The 23581-nt window shown below is 39.6% G+C and overlaps 2 protein-coding genes across 3 annotated transcripts in view; one reads left to right on the top strand and one right to left on the bottom strand.

Moving 5' to 3' along the window:
* LOC134537730 (uncharacterized) overlaps nt 1-23581 on the top strand; it is a 316852-nt gene that overhangs the window by 11979 nt on the left and 281292 nt on the right. The gene's annotated exons all lie outside the window — the stretch shown is intronic.
* On the bottom strand, nt 16877-20017 carry LOC134537271 (uncharacterized). The gene is made up of 2 exons (XM_063377543.1): nt 19277-20017; nt 16877-16978 (listed from the first exon to the last, which is right to left on the bottom strand). Exons 1-2 carry the CDS (start codon nt 20015-20017, stop codon nt 16877-16879), a joined length of 843 nt encoding a protein of 280 aa, XP_063233613.1.

Raw genomic sequence — 23581 nt, 5'->3', positions numbered from 1 at the left:
ACGGAGGTTTAAACTAAAATGACGCCTTTCGTTTCCTATCCCCCCTCCATTAAGCCAAGCCTTGTTCTTTAACATCAGAGCCTGTTTAAACTACCTGTTACGATTGTTAGTCGTGTTCGTTAAAAACTATTAGATGTAGAGCTCAACAGGAAACGAATATATAAATTCCCTTTTTTTTTGTGATTTTTTAAATGTTCGTCTTTAAACGCTAATATCTAACCATTGCACTTTCGACGACCATTCTATAAAATAATTTAGAATTGAATATTAAGACAGACATTATCGATTTTTTTTCAATTTCGGACTATCACAAGTACGGATAATATATGAGGTCCCCAGTCTTGGTAGGAAAAATACGTGAACATATGCTACCCGGAAGAAGTTTTTAGGTAAAGTTCGAAGAAATACTACCTATTGTAGCCATTAACATGATCATGGTGCGACTACTGTGAAATATTAATATAGTTTTTAGTTTCACAAATTGATACATTAAAAAATATAAACATAGAACATCTCGGTCGAGTTCGTTAATGGGCAATATCAGACCAAAAGGGTATAAATGGGGAAGGTTTTTTGAAAAAACAGAAAAATCTCTATGTCGCATGATATGATTAATATCGCATCCGTTCTAACGCGCAGGAGTAATACCAAAATTTATGTCTAAAAACATTTTTGATACGACCAACCATAACGGCAAGGGGTGGAAAACACAAGGGTTGGAGGAGAAAAATAATCATTACTATTTTTAATATATGTACTATCAAATCCGTTATAATGTATTGTATAAAATCTAAACTTCAACTAAAACTTTTACTGAATTTTTTTTTTGATGGAACGAATAATTATTACCGTAAAAATCAGGGGTTGAAAATTTAAAAAATTCGAAATTTTCTTTGTATCAAATTTTTTCGAATTTATTTTAAACCATATTAATATTATCTTAAACCTTGGTCGAATGAAATTTTTATACGACCACGTTATTAGTGAAAGGGATAAAAAATACTGTTTAAAGGTCAAAAAAATTAAAATAATTACCTTAGTTGGCATATAATATGGAATCCGTCCTAAGATATTCAATGCTGGTTACATTAAGCTAAAAATTTTAGTAATATTTTCGGTGCATGGAAAATGAGGAAATATTTAATCGATCAAATTTTTTTTTATTATTGGAGAACATGAATATGTTATGTACATTAAGTTCTTAAAATGTTCCAGAAATTTAAAGAAGTTTCCCAAATATTTCAGAATTAATAGGTACTTCGAAATCTACCTACGCCTGTGCCGAAAGGTATTTTCATACGGTGTGTTGTTACCTAAAGTTTTTCTCGCTTGTTTGGCGGCCTAAAGGCGGACGGAGGCAGGCATCAGGCTCAAAGAAATAATAAAGTGATTCATGTACACACACACACCGATAAAATGGTAGCAGCTCAGTTGTTTGGAAGACAAATCCCCCTCGCTTGTTCCATGGAGGTCTCAAGTTTTAAAATTGCAGCTAACCTTATCCGTTGATCGAGATGTGGTTGCGGACGGCATTGACAGCCACTTATCCGATAGTTACAGCTTATCTGACAAGTTAACCTATTTTCGAACTCTCGTGGAATGTGCTGCGGACACCTACCTACCCCAGCGCCTCCGCCCCTCCCTCTTGGTCCATCACTTTACAGCCTCGCCACCTTCAGCCCGCCCGAGCGCTGCGCGATGTGATTGGGCGACCGGAACGGACTTGAAAAAAAAAAACAGTTGCCTGCGTGAGTTTTTATCTACTTTCCACCGAATCGTCGGGGGCATGGAAAAAAAAAATTCGCGGGTTCATTTCGCGACATCGTCCGCTTACTTCTAAAACCTCGTAAGTCCAGATTTTCCCAGTTTTATATTCCGGATGTGTTTGGTGTATTTTTTTTTTCATTTTTTCATTGTGCATATGCTGATAAAACCTCGTAAGTCAACTCTACTTAGTCTCTTTTCTATTCACAAATTATAATACCTCGTATCTTTGTCAGTTGAAACCGTGCTCCAAAAGCTCATAAGTTCTCCTGCAAAATTGACTGAAATGGAGTTACGAGGTTTTAGAAGTAAGCCAACGATATGCTAAAATTAAATGCTTGCGCTACTTGGCCCACTGTTGATCTGGAGGACTCCGGACCAGTGAGAGCACCGTCAAACGAAGTGTCGAATCACAAGCCACCTAGTCGACACGTGAAGTCGCGAGTCAGCAGGCAACGAAGAAGTTAACGTTTGCCTTGGTGTGAAGCTGTTTGTGCAGAGTCTAACCAGGAGGTCGTTGAACCTGAAAATTTTACCGGTCCATATGAATCGCACTTGCATTCACGAACAGAAGAAACACGACCGGAAATGGCTAGAGAGACGGAATTTTCACGGATTATTGTCGTCGCATGTATACTTTTGCATGGGCGTAGCCAAATAGTATAGCTATAACAAGAAAAACTTTTTGATAGGCTTGTTTTTGTGGATCTGAGAGAAGTGGTATGGAATGCAACCCCCCTCTCCTTCAAGATGGCGAGGCCTAATCCCCTTTATTATATGAACGCTTATGAAAATGTTTTAAGATGGAGAGAGTACATTAAATTTTTATTTACATATATATTTTTTTTTTCCTTTGTTCGATTGTCTTAATTTTTGCAGGATACAACACTCACGTGAGTCATTGTTAACGGTCTTATTTCTTTTCCAGCCTGGTTCGAAGTTCGCTTAAATAATAGCGTCCCGTGCGTCGACATGTTGAAGGGTTTTACAAAAGGAGTTGGGGGGGGGGGGGGGAAGTGAGAAGGGATGGTCCCAGCGACCTTTGCGATGCCCTCACGAAGCGCGGCAAGGTCGTGAAAGGTCACCGCGAGAACCAGTTCCCCGGCGGACGCTCGCTTTTGCATACACGAGCGCTCGTCGCTCCTCTGCCCGCGGTCCGGGTGAGGGGGGGGGGGGATCCTAGAGAGAGCGAGAGAGAGAGAGAGAGAGAGCCAGTCCGGACACTCTCACCCGCCCTGGAATCTCGCGCAGCACCGGCCGCGCCCCTTCTGACCGGACCGTGATAGGAGAGAGGGTTGTTACGTCATGATCCCGGACACCCCCCCCCCCCTTCTCATCGAAAGAATGAATGAACACTTGCTTAAGGGGAACTAGACCTCGCCATATTTCGATTTCAAATATTTTGATACCCCCTTGCAATAAAGCTTCCTTGCTAATCTTTTTTTTTTGTTTTGTTTGACATGGCACAGGACGTATCTTTGGCTAATAGTTGATTATCATGAGAGTTGTAGTCACTTGCGTGAAATAGTAAGTTATTTTCTCGCGGCTCTTGCAGACTTAGAGCCTGTTAGTACATACGTGGTTGCAACAAGGCAAAGAAGAGCTGGGAGAAATGACTTAGGTCTTGATATGCCAAAAAATTGGGATAGATAGTCCAAAATTATAATTATAGCAGGAGTGAAAAATCCAAGATGGCGGGGAATAATCCCACTTAAGGCGAAGAGATAGAAACTAAAAGACCATAACGTATTGTATTTTGACAGTATTATTATAAATGATCAACTTCTCTGATATATATATATATATATATATAAGTTTTACAGAACGGAAACAGCCAAGTTATTAACTCTACAGTTGATTCAGAATCGCATTATTTCCCATTTAACCCAAACACATTGCAGTGGAGGTAAAAACAAAATTAGTTATCCTAAGTAACAGTTTACTACAACACTTGCATGGAGTTAATAGTTGCGTGTTAAAAATTAAATTGTCGGATAAAATGAATATGAAGAATATTTAATGGTTGAACAAAAAAAAAACGTAATCTTTCAGTCTGAGTTACTTTGGTTAACTATATGATATCGCCTTAAATATGTAAATAGACTTAAGTTCCATCCGTATGGTCCAAAATCGGGTTACTGTTACATAATACCTACTTTATTCTGTCAGAAGTGTGTTACCGAAGAAGTGTGGGAAAGTATGTCCCCAGTTTATATCCAAAAATTCGTGTTATTCATATAGATATGAGATTGATGACGGCGGCTGCTTTCTACGCAGCCTGTAAGCGCACTGGCTTTGGGTGGACTAACAGACAGGCTGCCTGCCATCCATCTTCTTGCTGACTCCGGGGAAAAGTTTTATCGTGGTAACATTTCCGTACTCCGCTGTCAGAACGGTCTAACATCTAGCTCCTTCACAAATATAATATATGAACAAATTCTCATCTCCAGTATACGTAATAGATAACAAATTAACTATAGCGCTGGCGCTGCAGTGCGTTTGAAACAAATTAAAGTTTTTGCAATCGAAAACTAAAAAAAAAAAAAAAAAAAAAAATCCCATCATTTGGCACAGCTTACAGGTGTAAGTAGATTTCGAAGAACCTACTTCTTCTGGAAATATTATGGATACTTCTATAAAATCCTGGAACATTTTAAGAACTTAATGTAGGTACGTGACATATTAATATTTCCAATAGTACAAAATTAAACCTTTTCTCATTTTCATGGAGCGAAAATATTATGAATATTTTTAACTTAATGAATACTACATTGAATAGCTTAGAACGAATTATATATTATGCCAACTAAGGTAATTATTCAATTTTATTGACATAAAAAAACTATATTTATCCCTAGCACTAATAACGTAGTCCTATAAAAATTTGATTTGCACCAAGGTTTAAGATAATAATACGACGGTAAAAATAAATTCGAACGGATTTGATACTAAGAGTTTTCTATATAATTTTTTTAATTTCAACCCCTGTTTTTACTGCAAAAATTCGTTTCATCAATAATAGTTTCAGCCAAAAGTTTTAGATAAAGTTTAGGATTTATACAATAAATTATAACAGTTTTGATAGTTTACTTCCAAACCTTGTTGTTTATCCCTCGTGTATAATGTTGGTTTGAAAAAAAATATTTTAACAAAAGTTTTAGACAATATTTAGAAAGTTAAACAAAAACAAGAACGGATTCGATAGTGTACATGGTAGTGAAGTTTTATTAATTTTTTTATTACAACCCCTGTTTTTTTCAACCCCCTGCAGTAATGGCGCATATTATCAAAAATTGTTTCAGATAAATTTTTAGATAATATTTGTAGGGTTTGCAAACCATTCGAACGGATTTCATAGTGTGCCTACCTACGGACTTATGAATTATTTGGTCATTCAATACCTGTTTATTCCACCCCTTGTAGTAATGGTAAGTCTTTAAAAAATCATTACTTTTACTTTTGAGGCTATGTTAATGTTTACTTACATACTTAAACTCGCGTAGGTCAAAAATTTATGTCATCAAAAGTTGTATGATTAGGGACAGGATAGACTCCACGATCCTCAGCATACTTGGAACAACGTCACCCGTCCATTGGCTGCTGAATTGAGAGTCGTCTCAACTGGGTAACTTATTTGATTGAGGTTCTTTAACTGGCCCGACATTCCTTGAATTCTTGCACATCAAGAATTGAATCCGCGAATTTTTTTTTTTTTTTTCCCCGGTCTCCGTGTATACGGAGTTCATAAATGTGGAAATGTTCCAAGCCCCAATATCTTGGTGCGACTGCCCCTCCTGGTTCGTGAAGTTGACGCGCATGCGCTGTTTTCCCGCCCAAGGCGTCGGCGAAGTAAATGCGGCTCTGCGCATGAGCGCTGGGTGCGAGAATGCGACTCCACCCTCGCTGGTCCTTGTGGAGGTCGCTGCCGGGACGACTCACCCGGGGGGAGTCATCGCCGTCCTTCGGCACTGTCGTCGTCCCCCCCCCCCTTTTTTTCTCTTTTTCTAACGGAATGCCACTGGCATTTACACCGCGGATTCCCGGGAAGATCTCGACCGCGGCGTAAACAAGGCCGCCCACCGACCAGGGCATGGGGGGGGGGGAAGGTAATAAAGGAGGGGGGGGGGGGTAAATGTCTCTCGACAGCCTCGCTCCCCCGAAGAACACGATCGCTGAAGGCACGCAAACCTCGCGGAGATTCGTTTGGTCTCCAGTTAGACTGCAAACACTCACACCCTTGCCAACCGTGTACATAAATTGGACAGTCGATGTTTTGATACGCTTCTCCGTGGCACAGCGAGCCAACTAACTATGCCCCGCTAGGAGGGGAGGTCAGCTAACCAGGTAGTGTCCATCAGCAAGAACGCAATCAGGTAATGGAAAATTCCCAGACCAGCGGTCTGTTTTAAGAGAGTTATCCTCCTGTCTCGAGGACGGCTGGGTTTGTTTCAAGGTGCATGTATACTGTCAGCAAACCAGTCACAGCCATCCAGTGCGGAAGCAAACGCGTCCTGAATGGCCCGGCCAAATAGGGAAAGGGCTTCTCTTGCAGACGGCTACCAGTCACAAGGGGCATAAGCTAGAGACCGGAAAAATTCGCGGATTCATTTCGTGATACAGTAGTCTGAAATTCAAACTTCTGTACATTTCTGCTGGTTCTGCTATTGGGCTCGCAGTTTAACTGGAACTCTCTGGGCCAATCAGAGACTATCGACCAAAGAAGCGTCGAATCACAAGCTACCCAGTGGAGACGACTCACCATTTAGTACCCAATGAACACGCATGTTTACTTGAGAAATGCAGAGGATAATGGAGGCTATCCTAGAGGTCATTGAATCCGCGAATTTTTCCGGTCCCTAGGCATAACTAATCGCAGTGTAATGAAGGATAAGGTTGTTTTTTTCCCCGCGAAAAATACATGCCCCTGCCAATGGAAAATAAAACTTCGGTAATAGCTATGGCTATTGACCGGACGGCAAATGAACTCGCGAAAATTACCACGTCTGTAACCGTTGCGCTTCGGAACGCGACCAGGGTTTCCACTGCTAGTACTAGAACTAGTATTTTATATATAATCTTTTGGTTGTTTAGTTCGTTTATCACTACGGGCATGCATATTTCGCGACAAGATTCCGAGACTAACTGAAAAGTTAAAACACTTTAGCATCACCTGTGTTTCGTGATTGGGTGAGTTTCTCTCAGGTACATGTTGATTGTCACCACAGCAATCACAGTAATTCAGTGCGGTAGCAAAAGCGTCCCGAGTTGCCTGGTCGAATATGGCAGCGACTTTTCTCGCAGACTGACGCCAATCACAAGGAAGAAAGCGCTGGTGCGGATACACCGGAAAGATGTTTTTGCGGTTGCGGTCAGTTTTTTTTTCCGCGAAAAATGCCTGCCCCTATTTATCAACAAACTTTTTTTTCTAAGTGGAAAACCCCAAGGAGAGGAAATGTTACCTCTTTTTAACAAAGCTGTTGTCAAAACTGTTCTGTGTCTCCCTTTTTAATTAACAGCAAATTAAAAAAAAAAAATTCAACAGAGACATTAAACAAAAGTAAATTACTAAATAAATTTATTTTCTTATAATTGGACTATTTAAAATATTTTAAAAAATACACTCATCAGCTACATATTTCACTGTTGCAGTATAACAAAATAAATTTAGCAAAATTAAAAAAAAAAATGGGATACTTTCTATGTTTTTCTAGTGAGTTAGAAACTTGTAAAAGTGTAATTACAATATTAAATAAATGAAAGTTTAATGTAGGCTATAATAATTTAAAATACTATAAAAAGTATTTTTTAAATATTAAAACATTACATAATAAGTCAAACATGTTGAGTGCAAAAATATCAATAGGGACATCGTCGAGACTACAAGCGTCGACTAATCAATACCTATGTTGAGTTGTGCCTTTTTAAATTTTAATATTTGTTAGTTCAGTGTCTTACATTAATAGTTACGTAATTTAAAAGAGCATAGCAATATTGTGAAATTATCCAAATTAGTGTAAAACAGAACAAAAAAAAATCATACACAGAAAAAACTTATATGTGCTTTTACAAAAGATTCTTTACAAAACTGGTTGCAAAGAAGTTGTTTGTAATACAAATTTTTGCGTGTACGAAATACTTTTTTTCGAGATAATACTGAGTATTTCTTACGAAAGTTAGCGCATAATTTATAATTAAAATTAAGTCAAGCATAACTGATTTAATTGATTAAAGCATAATTTTGTTTTACATCAGAAAAGATAAACGAATATTCAGTAATTAGACATTTGTTTTGTTTTATTATGCTTATGATTTGTACGGTTAATACTGGAAAGCTATTCAGGAAACAGTTTACGAATAACTTTTAACTATTGGAGGTTCTGGGACAACACAAATCATAACTTCCCGGGTAAGAATCTGAACCCAGTATTACTGTGAGCAATTTTTTTTGGTGATAACAGTTGTTTTTACGTTAATTTAAAAAATATATGTAATATTACATTAATATTTCTGTTCCATTATAAAAAATAAAAAAACAGAAGGATGTACCTACATTGCAAGTTGGTGGGAAGTATTTTCGCATGTTGGCGACCCTGAGTGCCGAGCGGACCACAGCCGCCTCCTCGGATGCCGTCGACTCTGAGACGCCCTGTTCTCCCGGACCGGCTGCGCCAGCGGATGTACGAATATCGCGGTTGTTTTTCCCCCCGTCGCGTCGTCGCGCGCTGACACCTCAAGGACGCTGGTTACATATTATCCAGGCTATTTCAAGTCCCGGGCTAATTGCGCGGAAATCGGTTTCCGGTCATTAATTTCCGAATCGCCTTTCGAAATACGCGCAAGGCTGGGACGAACGAAACCAAATAAACAGAATGTATCCTACGAAATTTTAAATCGCTTGAAAAAAAAAAGAACAACTTAAAATAGAATTAATTACCTAGATATAGGCTACAACAATTTTAATAGATATGAAATACCAAAGTATTCTTTAAAATATTAATATCAGCACGTTTTCCCCGTTATCTATATGCTTATTTATGTGTCTTATTTTCCTATATCTGGGAAATTATTGTATCGTCTCTAATATCTGTTTGAATTTATTTTATGTAATATGTCTAATAATTCATTCACAATATTTAAAATGATGTTTTATAAATCATCAACATTATGATTCTAACAAAAACAAATTAAGAATGCATCCCAATGCTTAACATTGACATAGAAACTAATGAAAGGCAAGAGCGTCTTAGCTCTTAAACACCACACACATTCAAATACAAGAGTAACAAGAAGTGATAGGCTTTAAAGCAATGTTTTCCAACCGCTGGGCCACGGAACATTACCGAGACCGGTTGTAGACCCAAAATTCGGGCGATAGGCCTATATACTTTTTTTTTTCAAACGTTTATTTCAAAGCTGGTTTGTTGTGGATTTGTAGTTTTGCGACCGATTTTCTTGATACCAAACATTGCAGGTATTTTTTTTTTGACGTGACAACGTCTAATAAATCGATGAACGCCGGCTGCACGCACGAAAAAGTGTCCCACTACGGATGTCCCACTACGGATGTGTCCTGTTTGCTCATTGTACGCATGCGTGGCATCTCTCTTCCACTCGATTGGAACAACCATTGATTTGACTTTTCAATCATATTTTCGTCGTTTGAATTATTAATATTATGTAATTTAACGATTGTCCACCGATTTTCAGCACAATCGATGCGGTTATTTAAAAGTAATGTTGAATATTCAAATACGTTTTGAACCAACAATGGTGTTGTACAGTTACACACAATAATTCAAATTACACCCGGAATCTTTTGCACAATGTTTTAAAAAATTTGTAACACATTATAAATAAGTTTGGTGTATTTAGGATGCGTATTTGTTATAAAATCGTGTTATAAAAACGAAATAATATTATTCCCCTACCGTGAGCAAAATTTTTATAAATATGTATATACCATCTGAAACAACTAAATTTCAAGCATGGCCTCGTGGCCTGGCGGTCAGCACCGCTATCTTCCAATCCAAGGATTGTCGGTTCGAATCTCGTCAGCTGCGGAATTTTCTTCCTGTACTTGTAAAAATAAATACGGTACACGCAACATTTCAAAAGTAATAAATATATTTGAATTAATGAATGCAAATAAAAGTAAATTTATCAATTAAACTGTACATTTCATTTCACTCCTTTGTATCCATACAAAATAGTGATAATTCATTAAAAATGATTCAATGTTATTCATAAACGTATGCAGAGGTAGATTTTATCATACAAAAGATAGAAAAATAAAAAAAATTTCTTCCTCAAAGAATATAATATTTTTAATGCCTAACTGGTTTGGTTGCAAAAACCTATTACGGCTCAGTCTCAGGCCGAATATGATATTTCCTTTTCTTCTGGATCAATCATTTCATCAATGTTTTGTTATGACGTTGTCACGTTTAACTATCGTCCGTAAACCGACTTTACAGACAACCAATTTTTTTTTTGTAAATGGAAAATAAATATTCATGAATAGTCAAAGATAATTGTACATTCGTATATTTACATGAAAACAACTGTATCACTACAAAATAGGGTTTGCAGTAACACTGGGTTCGGATTATATACCCGGGTATATTTATGCACTGTTTTGTCCCAGTTACCTCCAATAGTTAAAGCTATTTGCAAACCATTCCCTGAATAGCTTTTGAGTCTTAACTTCGCACATTAATCAGCATAATAAAACAAAATAAAGTTAAATTATTGAATATTCGATTATCTTTTCCATGGTTTAAAAAAAATCATGCTTGAATGAAACATGAATTAAAATATAACATTATGCGCCAATTGTCGTAAGAAATACTCAGTATTATCTCGAAAAACCTATTTCATATATGCAAAAATATCCATATCCATACCAAGTTACAAAATCTTTCTTGTAGTTTTACAAACTTATTTCTTGGCAACTGATTTTTTGCAAAGGAATCGTTTGTAAAAGTAGAGTTTTTTTTCCTTTGTGTATTAACAGAGCGATATTTAAATTATGTTTCGCTATTGCACTATTTTACTCTGTGTGTGTTCAATACCTTATTTTTGGTGGACGTTAGTATTTTATTCTGTGGTCACTTCACGAATTCACCGAGCTAATCTGGCTTCTAACATGGAATAGGGGGAACATAAATAAGTTCTTAACACAGTCAAAAAAAACCTCGTTAGTCGTGAAATATGTAGGCTACAACTAGTTAGTCGTAAGGCGCCTAAGGCACCCGTTGAAAAAATGATGAATATAACAAACACTTTAATTTAATATACACACATATATATTAAATATTCAATACATTTTTCATTATGCTTTTGAAAATTATTTCTTATATTTATGAAATGCAAATAAAATGTTTTTAATGAAGAACCTATTGAAAAACTACATTGCGTGTTAATCGTCTCTGGTCATTCAGTTATTTTCCTTGCTGAGAATTCGATTCAAAACACACCAGGATGGCAACCAAATTGTCAGTGCGATTCCTGGGAAGGTGCTCAATTGAATAGAGTTAGCAAAAACATTAGCATGCTACAATTAAAATGTGCCTTAACATCTGTTCGCGATCAATCTAATACTATCATTAGGCTGGGAAATTGACACAACAGTGGTTGGCGAATTCGTATTTTCAAGTTGAGGCCAACAACTTAATTATATTAAACAAATGTACGTGGTCAAAACGTGGCAAAACAAGCCACGGCTCCCTACTTTAACACTGAAAAATGCTGAAAAATATCGGCTTCGTCAGATTGTGACGTTATGCCCCCATGCATAATATATTTGCGCCTCGGACTCGGCAGCAATGCTAGGACGAACAGGTTCGCAAAGAGCAATGAAAATGTTACGCTGTAAGCGCATGAAAAACAGAATTCACACAGTGGTACAATCAGTAAGTGAGTCAGTGATGAGATAGTTTTTATATTTTAGATAACAAGCGTAATTAGAGTTTTTTCAGAACAAAGATGTCGACCTGGGCTGCTAGTGACATGCCGTGACAAAGGTAGAATTAAAGTGTGGCGGAAGCCACATAAACTAGGTATTTCACATTGCGCGATCTATCATCTTTATTTCTAAACAGAATGAAGGGAGATCAACTAACTCTTCTCCGTACAAGTTTCACGTCAATTATGCCGGAGAGACTTTCCTTATCCGGCAAATTCCTTCTTGTTCGAAGCACATTTTTCTATGAATTCTATACTGAAGTTCAATTATAAAGTACGAAGAAAGGAAAAAAAAAACGAAAGGAATAGCAGTGAATGTACGTAAGAAAATGAAGTAAAACAAATAGACTTGAACTAGGAGTGGGTGCGTAGCCCTCGAAACGAATCGGCGTTCCTAAATACGGCCTCGTTTACATCAGCCCCGGCGTGTCCCGAATTACGTGGTTACAGCTTGTTGCTGGTTGCCTTTTTGATAGCAAAACATCTTGAGCAACCGCCTTTGCCTCAAACCGCGTCGAAAGTGTTTCGACCGTGACCGAGAAAGCTGCGGGAATTTGCCCCGTTCACACGCGTTGCGACTTCATTTTATGATTGGCAATTCAAATGTAATATACGTGGAGCCTTTTTTTTCCAGGTCCCGTTTCAGGGACGACACTAAAAGTTATAACTGATGGGCACGTAGGGACTTTATCGTGACGTAAGTACAGCAGAGTCTTGCTTATCCGATATAAACGGGCTGCTCTGTAATTATTTTGCTTTTGTAAATGGAACAAAAATATTGAATCAAACTTCAGATAATAGTTAATTTGTACATTTACACGAAAACAACTGTATCATTACAAAAAAGTGTTCGCAGAAAAAATGGGTTCAGAATCTTACCTGGGAATTTATACTGTGTGTTGTCTCAATACCTCAAATAGTTAAAGATATTTGTAAACCATTCCCTGAATAGCTTTCCAGTATTAACTGCGCACATAATAATCATGATAATACAAAATAAAGTCCAATTATTTAATATTCAATCATCCTTTTCATGGTTTAAAATTTATGCTTGAATGAAACATCAACTCAAATACAAAATTATGCACCAATTTTCGTAAGAAATGCTCAGTATTATCTCGAAAAACGTATTTCATATATGCAAAAATAACCATAGTCATTTGTTGTGCAAAGTTAAAATATCTTTCTTGTAGTATTACAAACTATTTCTTGCTGACTGGTTTCCAAAGGAATCTTGAAGTTATATATTTTAGGCTATACTTACTTTAAAATTTCTGTGCTGTGATAATTTAAATAGAGTTTTGATAGTAGTCTGCTTTCCTGACGAGTGCCGTTTCTTTGCTGTCAAGTCTCGCCATATTTGCAGCATTATTGTGACGATTCCTGTAACTTCTTCTTATTGCAAAATGTATAGAGGTAGGGGAATTTCCCGTATTCATTTGGTCGCAAGCTAAATTGCAAACTTCATGCTCTTGCACTGTGCTCATTATTGGACCGCAGTTATGGACACGCAACTCTGCGACCGTGAGCCTACGATGCCCAGTTAGGAGAGAAGCAAGCGAATCACGCAGTGCCGATTAAAAAGAACAAGAAAAAAGGTTCTCACTAATAAATCCGTCAAAAAGAAAAAAATATCCCGTAGAGCAATTTAAGGTTATGAATTTTAGCCTAACGCCAAATGAATTCCAAAATCTCCGGATCTCTATCAATGTATCTAATTTCAGTTTATAGAGCCTTAACTCCCCGGCGGGCCGTCGGATAGTACGGAATGTCGGATGATACTGCATGTCGAATAATACGGAGTGTCGGATGACATTGAATTTAGGATAATACCGAATGTCAATGATACTGAATGTCGGATGATATTAAATGTCGGATAATACTTAATGTCAGATCAACGAGACACTATTGTAGTACGCACACACTCGCAGAGTCCCTCCAACGGCAAACTCTTTGGGGCTTTTCTTTTTCTTTGGTTGTGCAGTCTTCTTTGGGCTGCTGGGGGCTGCTCTGGACCTGGTTGGTGACATGCTGCTGTTGTTGAAACATCCCGGGGATTGGTAATTGTGTCCTCTGATGAATATTGCGATGGTGTGCTGTGATGGTCATGGTGTCCTCCAGTGCTGGGTCCCGCATTGCTGCCGGTGGATGTGGTGATCGCCGATGTCTTTTACCGGGTGCATCGTCATCGTTGTCTTCGTCATCTCGTGGGCGTGGACCTATAAATGAGAAGCGAGAATTAGGAAGGAAAAAATCATATTTGACGAAGCTCAGTACTGGTTCAGTGCAAATGTTTTAAAAAGTTAGCAGGAAAAGATAAACATGGATCTGTGGTTGTATCCACCGCAGAGGTCTCTGGTGGAAACGTCGCGAGTATTTTTAAGAAGTTTTGTGTTCAAAAAGTAACAAAGGAATTTTTAAAAAAAACTGGCATTGACATGTATATATCTTTTCACTGCTAAGTACAGTGATTCAAATACAATATGATGTATACAATCGGTTTTGTACAAATATAATTTTTTTTCTAGATATATTGTGTTATTCAAAATGTCTCTGGTTAAAAAAAAATAGTTACGCTATGATATATGTACACGTTTCCAACGTCAATTATGATTCACCATCTGTAAGTATGACTGGGACAAAATTGGTAAAACGTGTTCTACGTTTAATATAACAACGTCAAGTGCAACATACCATAAGTAGTACATTCGCGTAACAAACCATTTGTACGGAGTTCAGTATTAAATTCCATTTGTACAACGTCCGGTACGACACGACATTTTAACATGTCCAGTGCAGCATACCAATTGTACTACATCTAGCATACCATGCCATTTGTACTTCATACAGTATTACGTGCAATTTGTACTACATCGAGTGTAATATGCTGTTTGTACCACGTCCAGTGTAACACACCATCTGTTACAACCACGCCACTTGAAAGTTCGAACACGGCGCTAGGCGATACTTAATACTTCCTCAGCCGGCCCGGGCGCGCAATACGTGATGCCCATAGATTTCTTCTTAAGGAAACGTCTGGTGCGCCGAGGGCAATTAAACTTCGGAGCCGGTTTTGTAGGACACAATAAGCGGGCTGCAACACGGAAAGTAAACCAAGGTTACGAAACCTCATTGCTTGAGAACATATAACTAACGGGGTGGCCGCTCGGCAATTTGCTCCTTTAATCTCGGGGAACGTGAAAGCAGTGGGCACACGGACCCCCCTTGCCCTCTCCGGCGTAATGCCAGGCTGCAGCGCGCTGCGGAAAAAGGCAAAATTTATTGACTTCCAATACCGTCTCGTGAGTCGGTCTGAAGGGGTGCCACTATCAGTTTTGATTAAGCTCCTAGGTCAATTTCGCCTAACGTGTTTAAATACCAGGTCCCTGGTGCATCCGCACTGCCTTTGACACCTGGATGCCATTTTTTTTAGTTGTACTTCTTTAGGCTGGTTATGAAAAAAATGAGGATGAATTTTTACGATCCGCGCGCACGATGCAACAAAAATTCACAAGATAAAAAAAAAGCTATGTATATTTAATAAATATATATGTAGTTTGAATCTTATACTTTATTAATTAACATTGAATACTGATCCATATTATTAAAAACATTTATTTATTGTAAATATAAGTGATTGAAATTGTGTTTATAAACTTTTTCAAGTGTATTTATATAAGTGAGCTTATGTTCCCCAATGTAATTATAACGATGTCAGGTTGCTTATAGGCTTCCATTGTCTTTAACAGGGAGTGTTGTAACGTTATTTCCCCGTATGTATAATTTATTTGCATTATAAATCATTACATTATTATTTTATAAATAATTAAAATTAATAAATTTAAAAAAATTCCCACATACTTATTGATTTGCATTATTAAATAAAATTTATCTCGATTAGTTAACTAAATTAATATATTAATATTGTACACGCGTTTATATTAATATTGAATACTGAGTATCTATTTATTAATTTTTTATAATTTGTTTTAATTTTTACACTACCAACCGTATTTATAATATCACTCCAGTCCTTTTTATTATATTATTTATATCAACTATTTGCATACAAAATTAAAATTCTTATCACGTCAAGTAAGTATAACTTTTAAAGCGCTTACATAAGTACACGCACCCATTATTTCATTTCCCCGTTATTATCATTAGTGAGGGGCTGTTTCTGTAAAAAAAAAAAAAACACTATCTCTCTTGCACTTGTTATGTCACAAATATTTTCAAGAGATTTTTTTAACTAAGTTTGATATAACTGGTCACAGAATAAACAAATTCACAGAAGCGAATCGGCACGGCGGGGTCCTTTGACGTTTGCGTGTATTGGCTGCCGGGGACTGTGGGAACTGTGTTAAGCCTGGGGTAAACACATACGACGAAGAAGATCGCATTGGCTGGGTATTCCAACCGACGCGTTCGCTGCTGGCTGCTGGTTGAAAGATTAAGGCCCCGAAGGCCTTTTTTCTATTCGGGGTTGACGTTTTCTCTAACGTCGCGTTTCCGCTGGTGTCCTTTCATTCACCCGTTTGAATGCGCGAATGCTGTTGACAGCTATACGGTTATACCAATCACTGCTGGTTCTTAAATTCCCTGATTTTGTAGTTTTCATATAAGGTATTCCAAATAAATTATTTAAATTTCATCTTATAAAACAAAACATTAAACATCAAAGTTACTGATTCTGCACCAATTTACCTAATCTTCACAACAAAGTTCGATTTACTTTATATTTTTTATTACAATTAAGCGAGTGAATGAATGAACGAAAACATTTACGATGATTCATTCGTATGCATTAGTTTCGTTCTTCATTAATTTTGTTTATTTAATTTTTGTTTGGAAACGGGTGTTCTCTTCCTTCTTTCTCCCCCCCCCCCCCCCCAAAAAAAAAAAAACTTACGTTTTGCACCACAACGTACAAGATAAAGTCGCATCCCTGATTTGACGCAACCCGCTGTGCTCCGAACTGCTAGGGCAGCTCAGCCTTCGCCTGTTGGTCAGACAACCCGCTGAGCTTGAGTGAGGCGAAGGAGGAATGTTCGCGTTCATTTGACTGTGACGCAGGCCCACCTCCGGCCCCCTACTCCACTCAGCTGACCAGAAAGTTGGATGCTCCCTTAGCCCTCCGGAGTTGTCATCACTTCTGGGCGCCCTGGGACAGCGTGCTCCACGGCTCCTGGTGAACCAGTCCGGCCCGGACCAAGTGACCTCGGAACAAGGCGAGCACCGGCGGCGATAGCTACCGCATGCCCCGGCGGTGTTCACACCAGGCAGTGGCGTAGCCAGGATTTGTGTATGGGGGGTGTTAAGAAGCATGCCGCCCCCGCCCCCCCTCCGTAATAAAGCGGGGGGGGGGGGGGGGGTCCAGGGGTCCTCCCCCGGGAAAATTTGGATTTTAAGGTGTAAAATAGTGCTATTTTAGCAGTTTTCGGTACTTAAATTTAAATACTGTAATGGTAAAAAATTTTTACTAATTTTAATATGAAATTTGTTTGAGTAATGGATAAGACATTAATTAAAGATTTGGTGCTAAGGAGGGGGGGGGGAGGTTGAACCCCTAAAACTCCCCCCTGGCTACGCCCCTGACACCAGCACACAAGCTAAGTAATAGTGACGGTGCTCAATAACTTTAAAAAGAGTTACCTTGACAACGTTAAAGAACTGTATCTACAGGGAAGTTGTAAATAGTCATCTTTATCGAGAGTTATTTGATGGCTGTCGCTAATATTTTTTAGTGTCCGTGCTAACAGGAAGACGAGGTATAACTTATAGTAGCGTATGCACTTGAGTAAATGCCTACTTGGAATTTAAAGCCCCACATTCAAAAATGTCTTTTTGAATTGTGATCGAGTGATGGTGGTAGTACCTACTTTCAAAGCATATCGTATTGTTTGTATCATAATTTTTTGTGTTCACAGTTGTCATGTGGTCGACATTGTAAAGTCAAACCCGCGAGTGTTCAGTTATTATTAATGAAATCTTACAATTTGTGTTCAGTACCAAGTGCAGTATGTCAATACATGTCTTGTTTAAACTACTGTGTTTTTGCATGTAAACACCCACGAATATCATATTCCGCTCTGTAGAAAACAATTTAATTGAATATAGTGCTTTATATTGTATGTGTGTGGGAATACATGTCCGGAAATGATAGCACAATTAATTTAATACATTTTTATGTACTAACTAATTTTTAAATTATTAATTAAATTATAACAATTTAAATGTCTGTCCACAAAATAATCACACTTTCGTAAGCCACTCTTCCCACTGGAGCTCAGGTCTCTCCACTGATCGTCTATTACCACGCACCTGTCCCAGCACACTGCTTCTCACTGCTCACTGCTCACTCGTCCGCGCCTACACAGTCCCCGATGCACACGAAGTCTGTCGTTTGTCGCCAAGAGAGGTCACTGAACGTCTTCACTTCACAGCTCTCGCAGTTCAGTGTGTCTCCCAGTTTACGTACCTCTCAGTCCCGCCTTGGAACGGTCTCGTGGCCCTTCGAAGTGTCGCGTCATGGGATCCCCCATATAACTTAGAAAGTCACAACTTAGTCTTAACTTCGAATTATTTAAAGAACTTTATAACTAATGACGTTCATAAGTTAGATCGATAATAACTGTAAACACATAACTTAGAAACACACAAAGCCGAAACACCCAAGTTTGAAACATCGTAACTTCAAGTCAGAATTAGTACTACAACACAAATTAGAACAATCATAACTTAGAAACACACAATATATAACAGTTATATCTTAGAAACACACAACGCTCAGTACACGCAATTTAGAAACGTCATACCTTAGGAAAATCAAAATTACTCCGGACTTGTTAACCAAAATGTGAAAAAACTGGACTGTAGGTTGTGTGCCGTATACCTAAAGGTGCACGTATTGAACAGTTGTAAGAAAATTTAGGTTAGTTTACCTTCAAATTGATGTACGATTTGTTGTAAATAAGCTAAATTAAACTGTTCTAACATAACATTGAAACTGGGACATTCTTTTATGGGCGCTCTGTACTATAGATTTGATTTAAAATAAAAATCAGAAAATGTTAATTTATTATTTAATGTACAATAGAGTTAAATAGTTAATTAAATGTATCGATACCCTTAGTGAATCGACACTCATCATTCGATACTTTTATGAGTTCGATACTTTTCGTTCGAAACTACCAATGAGTAGAGACCTGCAAAATTCGCGGATTCATTCGCTGATAGGCTATAATTCAAACACATATTACCTCTTAGATAATTTTGCTATTGGCTTGCTGTTCATCTTGGCGACTCTCAACCAATTATAAACCCTCGAGCAAAGAAGGATCGAATCACAGAATAAACCAGCTGAGACGACTTACAAGTCAACAACCAATGAACTCGCGTTATTTGCCCGAGTGTACAGGAGAACGTGCAGTCTATCCTGAAGGCCATAGAAACAGCGAATTTTGCAGGTCTCTACCGACGAGTTCAGAATCGATACTGTTCATTCGATACCGTGGTCCCTGGAGACGAGCGCTCGCGACTCGCTTGCCCGGGGAGGGGAGGGGTCTGATCGAGTTGTGGCGAGCTCGTCGAGAGCTGTGGCGGGGGACGAGGGGTGACGAGCGCTCGCGACTCGCTTGCCCGGGGAGGGGAGGGGTCTGATCGAGTTGTGGCGAGCTCGTCGAGAGCTGTGGCGGGGGACGAGGGGTGACGAGGGCTCGCGACTCGCTTGCCCGGGGAGGGGAGGGGTCTGATCGAGTTGTGGCGAGCTCGTCGAGAGCTGTGGCGGGGGACGAGGGGTGACGAGCGCTCGCGACTCGCTTGCCCGGGGAGGGGAGGGGTCTGATCGAGTTGTGGCGAGCTCGTCGAGAGCTGTGGCGGGGGACGAGGGGTGACGAGCGCTCGCGACTCGCTTGCCCGGGGAGGGGAGGGGTCTGGTCGAGTTGTGGCGAGCTCGTCGAGAGCTGTGGCGGGGGACGAGGGGTGACGAGGGCTCGCGACTCGCTTGCCCGGGGAGGGGAGGGGTCTGGTCGAGTTGTGGCGAGCTCGTCGAGAGCTGTGGCGGGGGACGAGGGGTGACGAGCGCTCGCGACTCGCTTGCCCGGGGAGGGGAGGGGTCTGATCGAGTTGTGGCGAGCTCGTCGAGAGCTGTGGCGGGGGACGAGGGGTGACGAGGGCTCGCGACTCGCTTGCCCGGGGAGGGGAGGGGTCTGGTCGAGTTGTGGCGAGCTCGTCGAGAGCTGTGGCGGGGGACGAGGGGTGACGAGGGCTCGCGTTGCCCCACAGCCATTGTCTTCCTCGGCGGATAACAGCCCAGGGGCTCGCGGCAATCTGCAACCTCCGTGTGGGGTCCTCGCTTCCCCGCGGGCACAGTCAAGGTGAAAGCGACGAAACCTCTCGACAATGGGTGACTATCCGTCTCTCTCTCTCTCTCTCATTGTTGGCGACTCGCTCGGCGAACGACTAGTGTCCCCCTCTACACTAAAGCACCAGTTATACTAGGTGAGAGTTCTGGGTGATACGATACCCGCTCAAACACGTACACTGTTAAGAGATCACAGTAACTTTATGAATTTTTCAGCAAAGAATGGACCTAAAAAAAATCTGATAAATTTTTTCGCGATTACAGATGACTAAAAATCTGAGTGTAAACCATGACGGACTCCGTGATACATTGTCGGGGAGTTAAAGCAAAATGGATAGCGCTATATGACAGTGTGGTGGACATAGAGAAATGACAACACAGTGGTTGTTTATAATGATTTTCTGTTTACCCATGGTGGTGATCTGATGGACGGTTTAGAAGTTGATGATGCACTGCAGCACCATCTAGTAGCGAGTTATAGCAAAATGGATATCGCGAAAATATTCTCCGTGTTCAAATATGTATGTTTACCAAATTTCATTTCGATGTGCCAACTTTCATGGCGATCGGTTGTAGCATGTCTGCTACCCCTAGATTATTTTTATTTTATCTGGTAAGCCTGGAACTATTTATTAAATCATTGGTATTTTTATGTTTAATTTAGTTTTGTTTCTAATTTTCAAATATTTTAATTGGCCATTAGAGGTGGGCCGAAAGCCGTCGTGTTAATCAGCTTTAGAAAGTTTTGTATTAATTAATTCAGATTTTTAAATTTGTTTTACTATTATTACAGTGTCGGAGTTTATAAACGTCATACAGACCTGCATCATACATACATACACAATAAAAATAACAATTCATAACTATTCTGATAAAGCTAATGACGGTTGAAACACGTTCGCGCATGTTCAGGCACACGTCACTGGCACCACAGACAGACGGCGGGCGCGCGACCCACTTAGCGTGGTCAGTGACGGAGCGGTGTCGTGTCGCGTAGGTACTGATACAGGAGCGCGACATTTCAGGCGGCAGTCCTTGAACTACCCCGATATCTCCATTCGGGTCGCGAATAATGCCCTCCCGCCCTCTCTCCCCCTCCACTCTTTCTGGCCACCCACCCCAGCAACGCTGCCGTATCGCGGGGGCGATCTCAAAAGTGTCCTGTGTTTCGAAACGCTCGATATCCCGTCAAGGCCACGCTGGTCATTATTCGGATAGTGGGGCAGAGACGTAGTCGTCGACAGGACGAGTCTCACATCTAACCTCTCTAACGAGCAATTCCGCGCGTTCCTGTGTTTCAAATAAACTTATTGTTCGAAACTAGGACACGAAATTTAACGTAGAACTCTTTAAAATAATGCCGAGCGTGATAAATATAAAAAAATAAATATCTTGTTTTCAAGTACATTTAAGGTCGCACATCACACTTAGTTTCCCCACCCACTGCTAGAATTTGTCACCGGAGCAGCTACGTGGACAATCGAATCATTCGATTTTCAGAGCGTAAGGTTAAACTATACAGGGTGTAAATGAAATGGCGGAAAATCTCGCGGATGCAGGTAGCCAGACCTACACCAAGAAGAATGGGTATAGGAACCACCCCTCTGTTGCCAATAGTATGGGCGCAAAACCACTGTGAATGTAGTGTTGAGGAAACGGTAAAGCGAAGATAAATCAACAACCACAACTAATGAAACGCTGACCTTCCGGATTCAATTAAGATGCATGACAACACGTATGCAGGGAATAAAAGGTGACCACAATTCCATCGCATACGTAGGAAACATGGCGTCGCCTCTGTTACTATGCACGTATTACTGTACCTGTACGCCTGTTCTAAGCTATCGTAGTGAATCAATAACAGGAATGACATAAGGAACATAAAATGTCCTCGTACTTGAACACGCTCAGACAAACCGTTTCTGAGATACAGGCACTCAAAGTCAGAGCATTATGTCAATGCGGACAGGTAGGCAACACGCGGAGCCCGCACGTGGTGACATGTGTGTGGGGTAAACTAGCGACAGAGGCGACGCCATGTTTCCTACGTATGCGATGGAATTGTGGTCACCTTTTATTCCCTGCATACGTGTTGTCATGCATCTTAATTGAATCCGGAAGGTCAGCGTTTCATTAGTTGTGGTTGTTGATTTATCTTCGCTTTACCGTTTCCTCAACACTACATTCACAGTGGTTTTGCGCCCATACTATTGGCAACAGAGGGGTGGTTCCTATACCCATTCTTCTTGGTGTAGGTCTGGCTACCTGCATCCACGAGATTTTCCGCTCTCATCCGCGAGATTTTCCGCCATTTCATTTACATCCTGTATAAAGAAACGGCCCCGATAAAAGCGAAAAAGACATGAAAAAAAAAAAAAACCAAGTATTTCGACGTGATTTTTGACGAGAAAATTTATTAAAATGCTGCCCATCTTGTTGAAACTCATTAAATAATTAATTATTATTAAAATTTCGTTTTTTTCTATGATATTTGGTTCGCACCATCCACCACTGTGATTATACATTTCGGTTCCACGCGACTTCCGTTCCATTCACGAAATCACTCCTATACTTAATTCCTTATCCCGACAGCTAAGATGATACACAACAAAAAAGTACACATTCGTGTCAGTGTCAATCACTTTGGAAACTGGCTAACTATGGTTTCCACACTTCAAATTGCTATTGTCTTTAAAGTTGAGTGGCAATTATGATGCCTGATTACTACGATATTCAGTGAGACGTTACATATTGCCAGACGAAAGTCAACAAAGGTTAGAAAATGTGGTGACGATGTCGTGGTTAGGTGGATATTCTTCAGCCGCTAACTTTTCTCCACACCAAATGTACAACGTTTCAACCCCTTTTCACGGATTCATTTCACTGCAGGGTAGACTCAACTTGTCTTTACATAACCAAGCCTGTTTACAGTGATCATGTATAACCAAGCCTTTTTACAAGTCTTATCCTTCGGCAGTTTACAGGTGACTGGGTAACCACTTATTCACCTTGTTGTTAAGTGGCTCGGTGTCATTAGGAGCATGTCAAGAGAACAATAATCCATACACCAACGTGAAGCAGATGTATATGTGTTTCATGTCTGCTTTGCTGCTAAATAAATCTGAGACGTACTCGGGGCTCTACTCATGCGTTCATGTACTTAAGTAGAACAGTGTTAAGTAGCGATGTACATCGCAAATAAGGTTTCCCATCAAGCTGTTTCTGAAAATACTGGATCTTTTCAGGCCATTTGTTGGTAGGATGATTTTGTTTCAACTTTTTTAAAATTATACCATACAATGTAAATACAAGTTACATATAGGGACATGCGATGTTATCTTTAAAAGATTTGTGCAATGGGAGTGCATGACTTGATGTAAGTTTTTGGACATACGCCATTGCTAAGAACTTTTTCTGTTGAAGAAAAACTAATAAATAAAATAAATAAATAAAAATAAAAATACTCAAAAAAAGATACAAAAAACACAC

This window comes from Bacillus rossius, chromosome 12, assembly GCF_032445375.1.
Source record: "Bacillus rossius redtenbacheri isolate Brsri chromosome 12, Brsri_v3, whole genome shotgun sequence".
Taxonomy (NCBI): domain Eukaryota; kingdom Metazoa; phylum Arthropoda; class Insecta; order Phasmatodea; family Bacillidae; genus Bacillus; species Bacillus rossius.
The sequence above is the reverse complement of the archived record's forward strand: the minus strand, read 5'-3'. Positions and strand labels throughout refer to the sequence as shown.

Excerpts from the sequence above, each read along its gene's own strand:
- LOC134537271 (XM_063377543.1), bottom strand. The coding sequence starts at position 20,017 with ATGGCTGTGGGGCAACGCGAGCCCTCGTCACCCCTCGTCCCCCGCCAC. Across the intron at positions 16,979-19,276 it reads CAGACCCCTCCCCTCCCCGG|CTATCGCCGCCGGTGCTCGC; the intron begins GCAAGCGAGTCG and ends GGCATGCGGTAG.